General features: G+C 44.7%; 1 protein-coding gene across 1 annotated transcript; it reads left to right on the top strand.

Annotated features, from left to right (window-relative positions):
• The first annotated feature begins 220 nt into the window (after positions 1–220).
• Positions 221–3,751, top strand: LOC147423143 (receptor-like cytoplasmic kinase 176). The gene is made up of 6 exons (XM_086501802.1): positions 221–644; positions 1,230–1,549; positions 1,930–2,065; positions 2,286–2,428; positions 2,519–2,642; positions 2,766–3,751. The coding sequence occupies exons 1-6, from the start codon at positions 572–574 to the stop codon at positions 3,083–3,085; spliced, it is 1,116 nt and encodes a 371-aa protein (XP_086357928.1). The 5' UTR covers positions 221–571; the 3' UTR covers positions 3,086–3,751.
• The last annotated feature ends 7,877 nt before the right edge of the window (positions 3,752–11,628 follow it).

Below are 11,628 nucleotides of genomic sequence, written 5' to 3'. Positions count from 1 at the left end.
CTCCTTGTGTGACCACTCAAAACTCGTTATTTTCCGATAAGACGAGCATAGTTGGGGAGAACTGAGCCTGGTGTGACCACACCCTAAGACCTTGTCCTCTGGCCAGGAAGAAGGGGGGACAAAAGAGTCTGTACAGTGTAAAGCAATAAAGAGGCGTTTCCGTGTGAACACCGGTGTACGTTTTTCGTGGACGGAGACCATAGTCGAGGCTTAAGATGTCACCAATTAATTGTTTCCTATTTCGCGAGCTCTGGGTTGCACAATTCGCCATAGCCAGAGAGCTTCTTCTCTTCGTCTGCGGGCTACCCAGTTCGCCATAGCCACAGATCTTCGTCCACATTTTACTCAATTGATCGCTTCGCAGTTGCCTGTAATGCAGCGTAGCCGTAATTCAAAGTTTGGAGCCTCCCATTTGCATCGTCCTTTGAACATTCCCCATCGTTTTCCAGAAGCTGCTTCTTCTTGAATGGAGACCTGCCTTGGTTGCTTCCTGGTTGCCTGTAATGCAGCAATATAGCCGTAATTCAATCCTCCCATTTGCATCGTCCTTTGAACATTCTGCAGACTAGCAATGGGGACCTGCCTTGGCACCCAAGCGAAGGTGGAGAGCTCTTTCCATGGAGGCAGTGGTGATCCGAGCGCAGGCAAGTGATGAAAATAATTGCTGATTGCTTGTATATATATATGGATGTGCATGTGTGTGCGAGAGTATACGTATCTGCTTGTATGTATATATGTGTGTGTGTGTAAGATTGTGTATACACATGTGCTTGTACTTATGTATGGACTTGAATGTGTGTGTGAGAGTGGGTGTATGATTGTGCATACACGTGCTTGCATGTACGTATAAACATGCGTGCGTGTGTGAGAGATTGTGTGCATGATTGTATACGAGTGTGCTTGTATGTACGGACATGTATGTGTGCGTGAGAGTGTGTGTATGGTTTGCACTCATAGAAGCAAAGGAAAAGCTTTTGCACTATGCAAGCTTTCTCTCAACATCCATCGTACTATAAGCCCAGACAGAGAATGCAATCAAAAGTCTGTTTTGCGGTCTCTGGCAATAGTTGCAATATGAATTGTTGTCTTTGACATAAAGCTTCTCTGCTTAGCAGTGGGCAAAACACTCTAGCAGTAGAACTGCTAGAACCTGGACTGTCATCCACATATGTTGTATCCGCAAACCGTCATTATGGTATATGGCTGAGCTTTATGCTTCTATTTTGCAGCGTCATCACCTAAGAAGATCAAAAGTCCTTCTGGAGAGACAACCTCCAACTACGATGTGCCCAAGGCAGCCAGCAGAGAGCTCTCTCAGCCTCCTAGCTCTAGCAAAGTGGCCTCCTTGCGTGCATTTTCCTTCACCGACTTGAAGTCATGTACTCGTAATTTTAAACCCGACACTCTTCTTGGTGAGGGAGGCTTCGGTCGTGTATTCAAGGGTCACATTGATGAACAAACCTTTTTGCCCACTCGGGCTGGCCAGGGGATGACGATCGCAGTCAAAAAGCTCAATCTAGACGGGCACCAAGGGCATAAAGAGTGGCTGGTAAGTTTTTTTCTTGTTCTAAGAAGCCATAAAGTGATCATGAACTATGGCTGGTTATCTTTTTACTTTTCACATCTGTGAAGGTATGCTATTGCTAGCATCCTCTGCTTTTAGGGCACCTCTGACGGGTCAAATTGGGCATGGTGTGTGTGGCTTGCGTTCATGCTCACAAGATTAACTATTTTGTGTGAGCAAATGCCATTGTCACGCGGTTAGAAAACTGGCAACCCAATCTTGCAGGGAATTGCATATGCCATTAGTCATGTTCTAGGACTTTCCACGTCAGGCAGAGTCCGCGATATCTAGTGAGAGCTCTTGATTACTCAGTTATGATCGAAACCTTCGGTGTTTGCGTGACTAATTTGTGCTTGTACATGCAGGCTGAGGTGCATTTTCTTGGTACCCTTCATCACCCCAACCTTGTCAAGTTGATTGGCTTTTGTGCTGAAGACGACCATCGACTCCTTGTGTATGAGTTCATGTCTCGAGGAAGCTTAGAGAATCACCTCTTTCGAAGTAAGATGATTGGGAAGGAATTTCATCTTGGTCATTTATTGTCTGCTGCATTCTCTCACAGAAAACTCTTCAATTTGTTTGTTTGAGCAAAGCCATTGTACTTTGCATTAGAAATTCATGTTTCATGCTTTTATAGAATTGTGCATCTGCTCATGCTCCCTGATGCATCCTTTTTTATGACACATTTCTGAGTCTCTCATTTTGCGACGAACATTTTCAGAGAACAATCACTACCAACCTTTGTCATGGGCTACTAGGTTAAAGATTGCAATTGGTGCAGCAAGAGGGTTAACTTTCTTACATGATGCGCAAAGACCCGTTATTTACAGAGACTTTAAGGCTTCAAATATCTTATTAGATTCAGTAAGTTCTGGCCATTTCTTTGAAATCTTAGGTGTACCTCATGAATACAATTTTCTTGAATTTTGATTAGGTCTGTCTATTGAATAACAGCAATATAATGCCAAGCTTTCGGACTTCGGTCTTGCCAAAGATGGACCCACAGGAGATAACACTCATGTTTCTACTCGGGTGATGGGAACGTTGGGCTATGCAGCTCCGGAATACGTTGCTACAGGTGATACTGTTATCAAGATGGTTGGCTTTGTCGCTGCATTTTGTGCCTTGTCTATGATCTGGGTTGATAACATTCACTTTCACTGACGACTTGTGCGTGTTTGTGCTATGCCATTTTACACAGGACATTTAACAGCCAAAAGTGATGTTTATAGTTTTGGAGTGGTGCTGCTAGAGATACTTACCGGATTTAAGGCTGTTGACAAAACCCGACCTGTTGATGAGCAAAACCTTGTTGACTGGGCAAGGCCCTACCTCAATGATCGGAATAAAACGTTGCTTATCATGGACAAAAGGCTTCAAGGCGAGTACTCCCCTAGAGGAGCTCAAAAAGCCGCACACATAGCCCATTGCTGTTTAAACCCAGAAGCCAAGGTTCGACCCACAATGAAGAAAATACTCCACAGTCTTGAACCCCTTTTTGATGCTACAGACATGTCATAGTATGCGAACAATTTTTGATCAAGAAGGTGAATTGGCCAAACAAGAAGGGAGTAAGAGTGGGGTTTGTTGCCATCACAATCTCCAAAGACTGACATCTCAAAAAGCAAAGGCAATGTGGTGGTTGGCAGGGTCCTAGTGGCGAGCACATTACCAGAAGCTTCATTTTTCTGGTGTCACTACTGTTGGACAACCAGAATGCTAGAAAATCATATTTTTGGTGAGTCTCAAAGTATGAACTGCACAGCAAGGAGTTTATGTGCCATTATGTTCATAAGGGAATGAGCATGCAGGTGCGTCATGCGTTAGGTTGGATAAGAAATACCGCAGTTTTGCTCATTGATTTGTAGGTGGTGCTAGCTGCAAAGTGACTTCGTCAGACTTCCAATAGAGCATAGACGGCCAGCTTTTAAGGATGTGTATGTTAGATGGTGTCCAACACAAGTCCTTTGAGGTTTCATTAGTAAGACTTGTTTTAGCAAGCCAAAATTGTCCATTCTGGCAAGGGATGTCTAAAATTATTTGGTTTGATCCTGTTGGCTTAAGTAGTCGCAGGGTGGACATGTTCACTGTCAGGCAAATGTTCACTATGTATTGTTGATTGAAGTGTTGCAGGTGGCTTATTCGTCTTCCATGTACATTACCTAATTAACTCTGACTTTGCTTCAACATCTTTTGCATCAGCCATTCATTCCTGCTCTTTAACCTACAAAGGCCTCATGATTGTCTCATGCCGCGGTTGCTCTCTTTTGCAGCCTCTTATGGTGACAACAATCATCTGCTTTTTCGCACGCGATGCCACTGAAAAGTCAAAAGTGGTGATAAAATCATGAAAAGTGGACTTGAAAACCATAGTGTTCCTGTTGCTGCAAGTGAATCTCAAGTGCTCTCACCAACCTTTTTTGAGAGCTTCAATTCTTCCACTTGAGCATCAGTGGAATAAGGACCACATGGCGCTAGCCACACAAATTCTTTGCTTTAAAAGAAAAGTTCAACAAGCAGACAACCAATTAAATCTTCCAACAACAATTGACACCATGAGAGGGGGCACTGGTCGTAGTACAGTGGAGATAGCTAGAAAATTGGCTGCAATGAGGCTGTCGCTTTGTGGAGATAGCTAGAAAAGCTAGAAAAGCGAGGGAATGAATACATTGCCTATACAATCTGGTTGTCGTGTTGCTGGGAGATTTGGAAGCACCCAACAATCTCTTAGTTGGTCAGCCAACTGACCAAGGTGCCACCCTCAGGCCAGAAAAACTTGTGCTTTACGTTGTAATGAGGTCTCTTCCATGCTCCTGGTTCTATTGGTCGCCATATTGGGTCTCCCTGATTACAGGAAAAGTACACTAGCCATCCTTTCCCTACACCATCCCCTCCCATAGAGCTACAATTGAATTCAGCAAGAACTTTTCAACAAACCCATACTCTGTTTTGGTCTAATCCAAGCTCAATGCCAAAGCAATCAATTCTCCAACTGGTTGTTCTCTAGCTAACACCACTTGATAGCTCCTCCTTTCAGACACACGGCGGACCTGCTCTAGGATGTCTTGATCACCCTGTTTTTGAGCTTTGCCTAAATCTTTTTGCTTTAAGAACTTTGAGGCCATGGACCATGTTCTGACTAGTAACCTAGTAGCATCCCAAGTGCGCTTGATCCTTCATGGAAGAGGCTTTTTTGGAAGGGGTAAATGAGTAAGAAACTGTACTTTTACTACTAAGGCCGGGTCCCCTCTATGTATTAATGAATTTAGAGCCGAGTCCCCCTGTTTGTTTGCAAATTTGGGAACATTAGAGAGTCAAAGTGCGTGTGACCCATCTTCCGGACGCGAGAGAGAGGGAGAGGCGGTGTTCGGTGAGGCCTCACCCAAAAAATGATGGCTCACCGTTGTATAGTATAAATATAAACAATGAAAATGGTAATCCTACTAACAAGTGGGCACTGATCCCCTATCTACAAACAAGTGATGAAATCACAAGGCCTGCCCTAATAAGGGTTGCATATTTTTGTGAGGGGTAGTGGCCAACGGTGTTGCTTGAATATCAAGGCAATTTTTTTGGGAGCTTTGACGTTGCGATGATCTACAAGAAGCCCTTAATTTGTCAAGAGCTTGAAGGGGTAGGGAATGAGATTTGAGCTGTGCTCCAAACTTGCTTAGAGTGTGCTTCCAAAACTAGTTTCCCAATCAAGATCTTGAAAACCAAATTGCAGTGGTATGGAACGAAATATGATGGTTCCACATTTTGGAGGGACCAGTGGCCATATGAGGTGGAGTGGAAAACCATGTTGCTCCGTTGCGAACATCTTGGGAGCATGATGCAAGTTGTAGAAAGTGGTAGGCGCATGTAGAGGTATTGGATATTACATGAAAGAAGCTAGACTTTGCTCCTTGGTTGGCAGAGCATAAGGCCATTTCCAGGAACAACTATCTACAAAAGCTTTGCCAAGTGGTGATAGTCAACTGGAAAGTGGCAATTGAAAGCGAGAAGCCAAGAGAGGCAAAGGGAAAGGAAAGGGGAGGCCAAGTAAACCTAAAACAACACAATTGATCTAAGATGACCAAGAACATCCTAGGGCAAATGCACGCACACAATTTGCTCATCATCCATCCCAAAAGACAACAACTTTGGTTGAGAAAAATATAATCTCTTAGTTTTTCTGCTAGTTTCACCTAAGAACCAAGGGGGGGGGGGGGGGGGGGGGGGGTTCTACTCTCATTATTTACCACCAAAATGATTTGTCTAACTAGAGTGCTTCGTTAGCCTACATGACTGCAAGGGAACTATTGTAATTACTATTTTCTTCTCATCGAAGCAGTGAACAAGAGTATACATCAGTAAACAAGAACATAGAAGTGAAAGGGCAGAGAGAGAGAGAGAGAGAGAGAGAGAGAGAGAGAGAGAGAGAGAGCGCGTGCGCTTATTATTTGTTTTCCAGAATGTTTTTACCCTAAGTGGGTAGAAGTCACTAATACATACAAGATTGTATTTACTATTTTGTTCTCATGGAAGCACTGAAGAAGAGTATACATCTGTAAAGAAGAACGTAGAAATGAAAGCTGTGTGTGTGTGTGTGTGTGTGTGTGTGTGAGAGAGAGAGAGAGAGAGAGAGAGAGAGAGAGAGAGAGCGCTTATTATTTGTTCTGCACAAATCTTGTTACCCTAAGCGAGTATAAGTCACTGAAACGATTTGATGTAGAGAGTATGAAAAAAAAATGTTGATGAATTAAGAATGGAACTAAGCAAGAGAGAGTTGGGAAGACCTTGAAATGTAGCAGGCAATGACTGCTTTACTATGCAATGGACAAAACTTTTGTGGAGAAGAGGAGGAGGACAAGGTAACTACACATATCAATGGGAGTTTTTGATGTAGGAACAGAGGGCTATATCAGTAAGATGCTCTTCAAAGTTGCACGTGTGGTTAGCTGGTTGTCAGGAAAGTAGCGTGAAATGGATTGTTTAGCTGACTGAACGTGGTTGGGGACCACATAAGAGTAATTTATTTCTATAGTCTCGAGTAGGCGAGCACGTCCGCAATCTGTACGAACAACATACAACGGTGTTTTGTGGAGCAACTAGCCAGTACGGCGATGTCGATGTGGTGATTTGTCGACCGAGTGTATTCCAAGTGATGTAATGTGGATGCCATGGGGTAGGTGGTTGAACTGGCCATGGAATGAACTCACTCCATTTATGCATGTAGTGTCTAAGCACCTGCTCTTGAAAATTTGGGTAAAGGTAGAATTGCAACTTATACATTGCAGTCTCAAATTCTATCTACTACTCAATCAGGTCAGTTGGAATTGGCCTACCCATTCTGAACGGGAAAAGAAAAGCATGAAAAAAGCTCAACCACCTGCTATATACTTTAGAAGTCTCATGCTTTGGTGATTTCCTAAGAGGTCTCACAATATCAGGTTGTTTGGGTGCTCTGTTTGATTTAATGTTAAGCTTTGAAAATTTTGATTTAACATTTGTGGCATCTTATGTTAGTTATGAGGACATAATGTTGCAATAACTTGGTCGTGAGTATTGTCAATGATGCTCTTAGAAATATCGGCAAGGTTAATAGGACATTACAAAATCATAGCTGGTTGTAGCTATGATCAAGGCCCATCTATAATGACCCGCCGGAATCGGAAGGTGAATAAGCACGGCTCTGACAAGCAGTCGTCCAATACTGCTCCAACCGCTGCCAATATACCACCAATTGCAGTCAACAACCGTAGTTCGCGTGTCCACGACCAAATCAAAGCCAAGATTGTTGGTCGGATAGCTGCAGTAGCTCTTGCATGTGGAGTATTCCAATGTTGGGTGGTGAAGCATGACCTGCGCTCAGCTCTGCAAAAAAGTACTACAACATCACAAGAAGCAGCGGCCGCGCATGCACGGCAGAGGCATGCAAAGCCCAACAACAGGGGAGGCATCCAACAAGGGAGGCATCGGTATCTGCACGTCGTCGAAGGAGCATATTGTGAAGCACAACAATGAAAAAGGTGTTGGGGTATAAAGCCCAATGTGGTCGCCCAGGTAAGTGGGCGGGCCGCCAGGTATGTACACATATTCTTTTGTTAAAACCTAGTAAGAACTCACTATGCTCTACACATTACAGTAGAGCGAGTTCACCACATCGTCGTGCTCTTCTTCTCGCACTCTCTCTCGCGTCGCACTTCCGCTCGTACTCCTTCAACTGGTATTAGAGCTCAGATCGAGGCTCGGGGCAGCACTGCAGGAGACTAGAGTCACCAGCTCAGATTGGAGTGAAATTCGACAGGCAAAGACACGGCCCCAAATCTCGTGGGAGAATCCGAAGAGCCTGGTGTTGTCAGAATTGGATTCTGAGGTCATCTCGGCCACCGTTCGGCTTTGACAAAGGTCTTCGCAGGCCATTTTCGACTACGTGGTCTCGACGGGTGCAGATCCGACTCTGCAAATTTGGGGTTTTCGGCCTACGACTGTAGGTGCTGAGGATATCGACACTCCCAGAGTGTTGATTTGTGGCTGTCTACACATCGAAGGACGGCTCACAGTTCTTGGAGGCGTGTCACATATGACACGGGCGTATCTACACACAGACTGTAGGTGACATCCACTAGTTCATCAGGTAGCTTGTGTTTGCTGCTTGATATTCCAGATTTCATCCTGACATTGCAGGTACTTCCACATGGGATGTATTGTCAGAGATGATGTATGTCTGTTGAGGGTTTGCTGGCTATGAGTCATGCAGCAAACAACCGCCGCAGCGGTTACATCATACAGTGGGAAATTTGTGGATGTATGACTTTGTGGGAAGTCTATGTACTGTCAGATTTACTGCAGCCTTTGTTGAGGGTCGAGTGAGGTTTTATTGAGCTGGGGGATTCTCGAATGTTGAGATCCTTTCGGTGATACAGGTCTTGGAGCGATCCCTTGAGCACCCTTAGATAGGCAGCTAGGATGTATTGACTGTGAGTTAGATAGTTGGGATTGCATCTTTGCTTTACTGCCGTTGAGGCATTGTCGCAGTCTATGCTTATAGGACAATGACAGGACAGTGAGAGACAGTACAAGTGCAGGACAGGTTTACCCGCAGCTTACAGTGTCAGAGAGACGATGTTTTTTGAGCTGTTTTTTGGTCTGTTTTTTTAGTACACCAGAGCCATTTTACAAAGGAGACTCTGCCAAAATTTTTGCAGAATCTGAAGCTTTCTTGGTTCATTTGACAGGTTGATATTGGTTCAGAGGTCAGTTTACAGGGGAAACTCTGCCGAATTTTTCCCAGGAAAGAAAACTACTGTGAAGCGTAGCTATGGCTGGATCACAGGACACTGCTCTTTACAATATCAAGAAGCTGGATGGAACCAATTTCCCATTGTGAAAGAAGCAGATTTGGCACGTGTTGGTACAAAAGAAGCAGATAAAACCTATAAAGCTCAAGGGGATAAAACCAGAAGATATGGACGAAGATGAATGGAGCGAAATGGATGAATTGACACTTTCTACCATTATGCTGACTTTGGCAGAAAGCGTTTACTTCAATGTAGCAGACGAGATGTCGGCTTATCAAGCATGGTTAAAGCTGAGTGATCTTTATGAGAAGCAGAGTGCAGCTTCACAGGTATACTGGCTTAAGAAGCTTGTTGACTTGAAGATGAAAGAAGGTCAGGCACAATGCCCTCATACAAGCATCTCAGAGTCTTTGGCTGTAAGGCATATACTCACGTTCCAAAGGAATTTAGGAACAAACTTGAGCCAAAGAGTAGAAAGTGCATCTTTCTAGGCTATGGTAATTCTGGTGAGATGGGGTACAGACTTTGGGATCCCGAATCCAGAAAGGTTGTCCGCAGCAATGATGTTCACTTTAATGAATCCAAATATCATTCTAAACCAGAGAGGGTTGAGAAGATTAGAAGAGTTGTCTTCCAAGAAGATGGACCTGCATGTGCAAGACAAAATGTCAGGGCTCAAGAGGAGCAAGGACAGGATAGATTGGAACCACAGGTTGTGGCTGAGCCTGAGCCACCTATTGTGCGTAGATCTGGACGTGTCACGCGACCTCCTGGTAGGTTTGTTCCATCTATGAACTATGTCATGTTGACTGATTGCAATGAGCCTTCATGTTACAAGGAAGCAGTGCAAATGAAGGACTCCGGGAATTGGCAATTGGCCATGCAATCAGAGATGACAGCTCTGCATAAAAACAAGACATGGAAGCTAGTTAAATTACCACAGGGCAAAAAGGCTCTACCTTGTAAATGGGTTTAGAGGTATAAGATCACCGCTCATGATAGTCAGCCAAAGTACAAAGCAAGGCTTGTTGCCAAGGGCTTTAAGCAAGAACAAGGCATTGAATTTGAGGAAGTCTTCTCTCCGGTGGTCAAGATGACTACATTGAGATGCTTTCTTGCATTGGTTGCCATATTAGATTTGGTGTTGCACCAAATGGACGTCAAGACAGTGTTCTTGCATGGTGACTTAGATCATGGCTGGTGGAGCAGTATCATGGCGTTCTAGATTACAAGATTGTGTTACTCAATCTACTACAGAGGTTGAATATGTTGCAGCATCAGAGGCATGCAAAGAATCAATTTGGCTTAATCGACTAGTAACAGATTTGGGAATCAAAGAAGAGATGCCTGTGTTATATTGTGATAGTCAAAGTGCTATACAATTGGCTCGCAATCCAGTTTATCACTCAAAGACAAAGCATGTGGATGTGAAGTATCATTTCATCAGGGAAATGCTCGAGGATAAGCAACTTCAGCTTGTCAAAGTTCACACCACAAAAATCCTACTGATCTACTTACAAAAGGACTTCCCTCAGAGAGCTTTGCGCATTTTCGCAAGCAGTTAGGTGTAGGGTAGTACATCACTTCTCTACATCTCTTGTATATTAGCTTGTATAGTAGCTTCTCTCACACTTAAAGTACCACATTGGACTTTAAGTGGGAGGTTGTTGGGGTATAAAGCCCAATGTGGTCGCCCAGGTAAGTGGGCGGGCCGCCAGGTATGTACACATATTCTTTTGTAAAAACCTAATAAGAACTCACTATGCTCTACACATTACAGTAGAGCGAGTTCACCATATCGTCGTGCTCTTCTTCTCGCACTCTCTCTCGCGTCGCACTTCCGCTCGTACTCCTTCAAAAGGCAACATTTATAATACCACAAAGACAGTGCGTCTACCGAATGCTTAACGTACTACTCCGATGAAAGCTGGCGGACACCATCCTCTCCTACTGCATATCGTGCGCCAAGCAGCAGTAGTAAGAGCATCTGCTGGGCCTCCGCCAGCTAAAGTAGCTGGTATTCATCGCGACGATCTTATTGTTGCACCTAAACCTAAATCCGAGAGAGAGAGATCATGATGGGTTATAATGCTCAGCAAGTACGAGCTGCCTGCCATGCAGATCAGGACTCCCTTGGTTGTAACTAAAGAAGCGCAGGAATGGCCGCCCTTGGAGATAGCATGCAGCAATATTGACAGTACGAGGTTGTCCATGGTCACCATATCCAATCTGGAGATAATAGGATCTCTTGGGGAGGGAGGCTATGGGCAAGTATTCAAAGTCAGAAGGAATCATCAAAGTAACAGCAGGGGGCGACAAGTTAGAGCTGCGACCTTGCAAGGAAGAGCATATCATGGCCTGCAAGATCTTGGTCAAAGAGCTTCCTGCTCATGAAACACACCGCAAGCACCAGCTTCGGCTGGCTGGGGTAGAGATCCGCATTATGCGGCGCCTATCCACTCACGCGGTCGCAGCAGTAATGCCAATAGTGAGGCTGCGTAGGGTGCATTTGACAGATGGCGATGAGAGCTGGCCCTGCGTAGCGATGGATTTGTGCGAAGGTGAAACGCCACTTGACATGATGAATGGGAGGAGGAGGTAGGGGCTTTCCATGACGTGCCATGAGGGGGCGCTGGTGGTGAAGGCCATGGTCATCGCTCTAAGGTTCTGCCACGAGGAGAACGGAGTGTTGCATTTGGATGTGAAGCCAGATAACATTCTGCTGCAGAGGTGAGGGAGGCTGGAGACGGCTAAGCTGGCGGACTTCGACCTGGCGAGAGA

The sequence above is a fragment of the Adiantum capillus-veneris genome, chromosome 26 (genome assembly GCF_014529385.1).
Source record: "Adiantum capillus-veneris isolate H3 chromosome 26, ASM1452938v2, whole genome shotgun sequence".
Lineage (NCBI taxonomy): Eukaryota > Viridiplantae > Streptophyta > Polypodiopsida > Polypodiales > Pteridaceae > Adiantum > Adiantum capillus-veneris.
This window is presented reverse-complemented; position numbering and strand designations above follow the sequence as displayed.

Excerpts from the sequence above, each read along its gene's own strand:
- LOC147423143 (XM_086501802.1), top strand. The coding sequence starts at position 572 with ATGGGGACCTGCCTTGGCACCCAAGCGAAGGTGGAGAGCTCTTTCCAT. Across the intron at positions 645-1,229 it reads CAGTGGTGATCCGAGCGCAG|CGTCATCACCTAAGAAGATC; the intron begins GCAAGTGATGAA and ends TCTATTTTGCAG. Across the intron at positions 2,643-2,765 it reads TCCGGAATACGTTGCTACAG|GACATTTAACAGCCAAAAGT; the intron begins GTGATACTGTTA and ends CATTTTACACAG.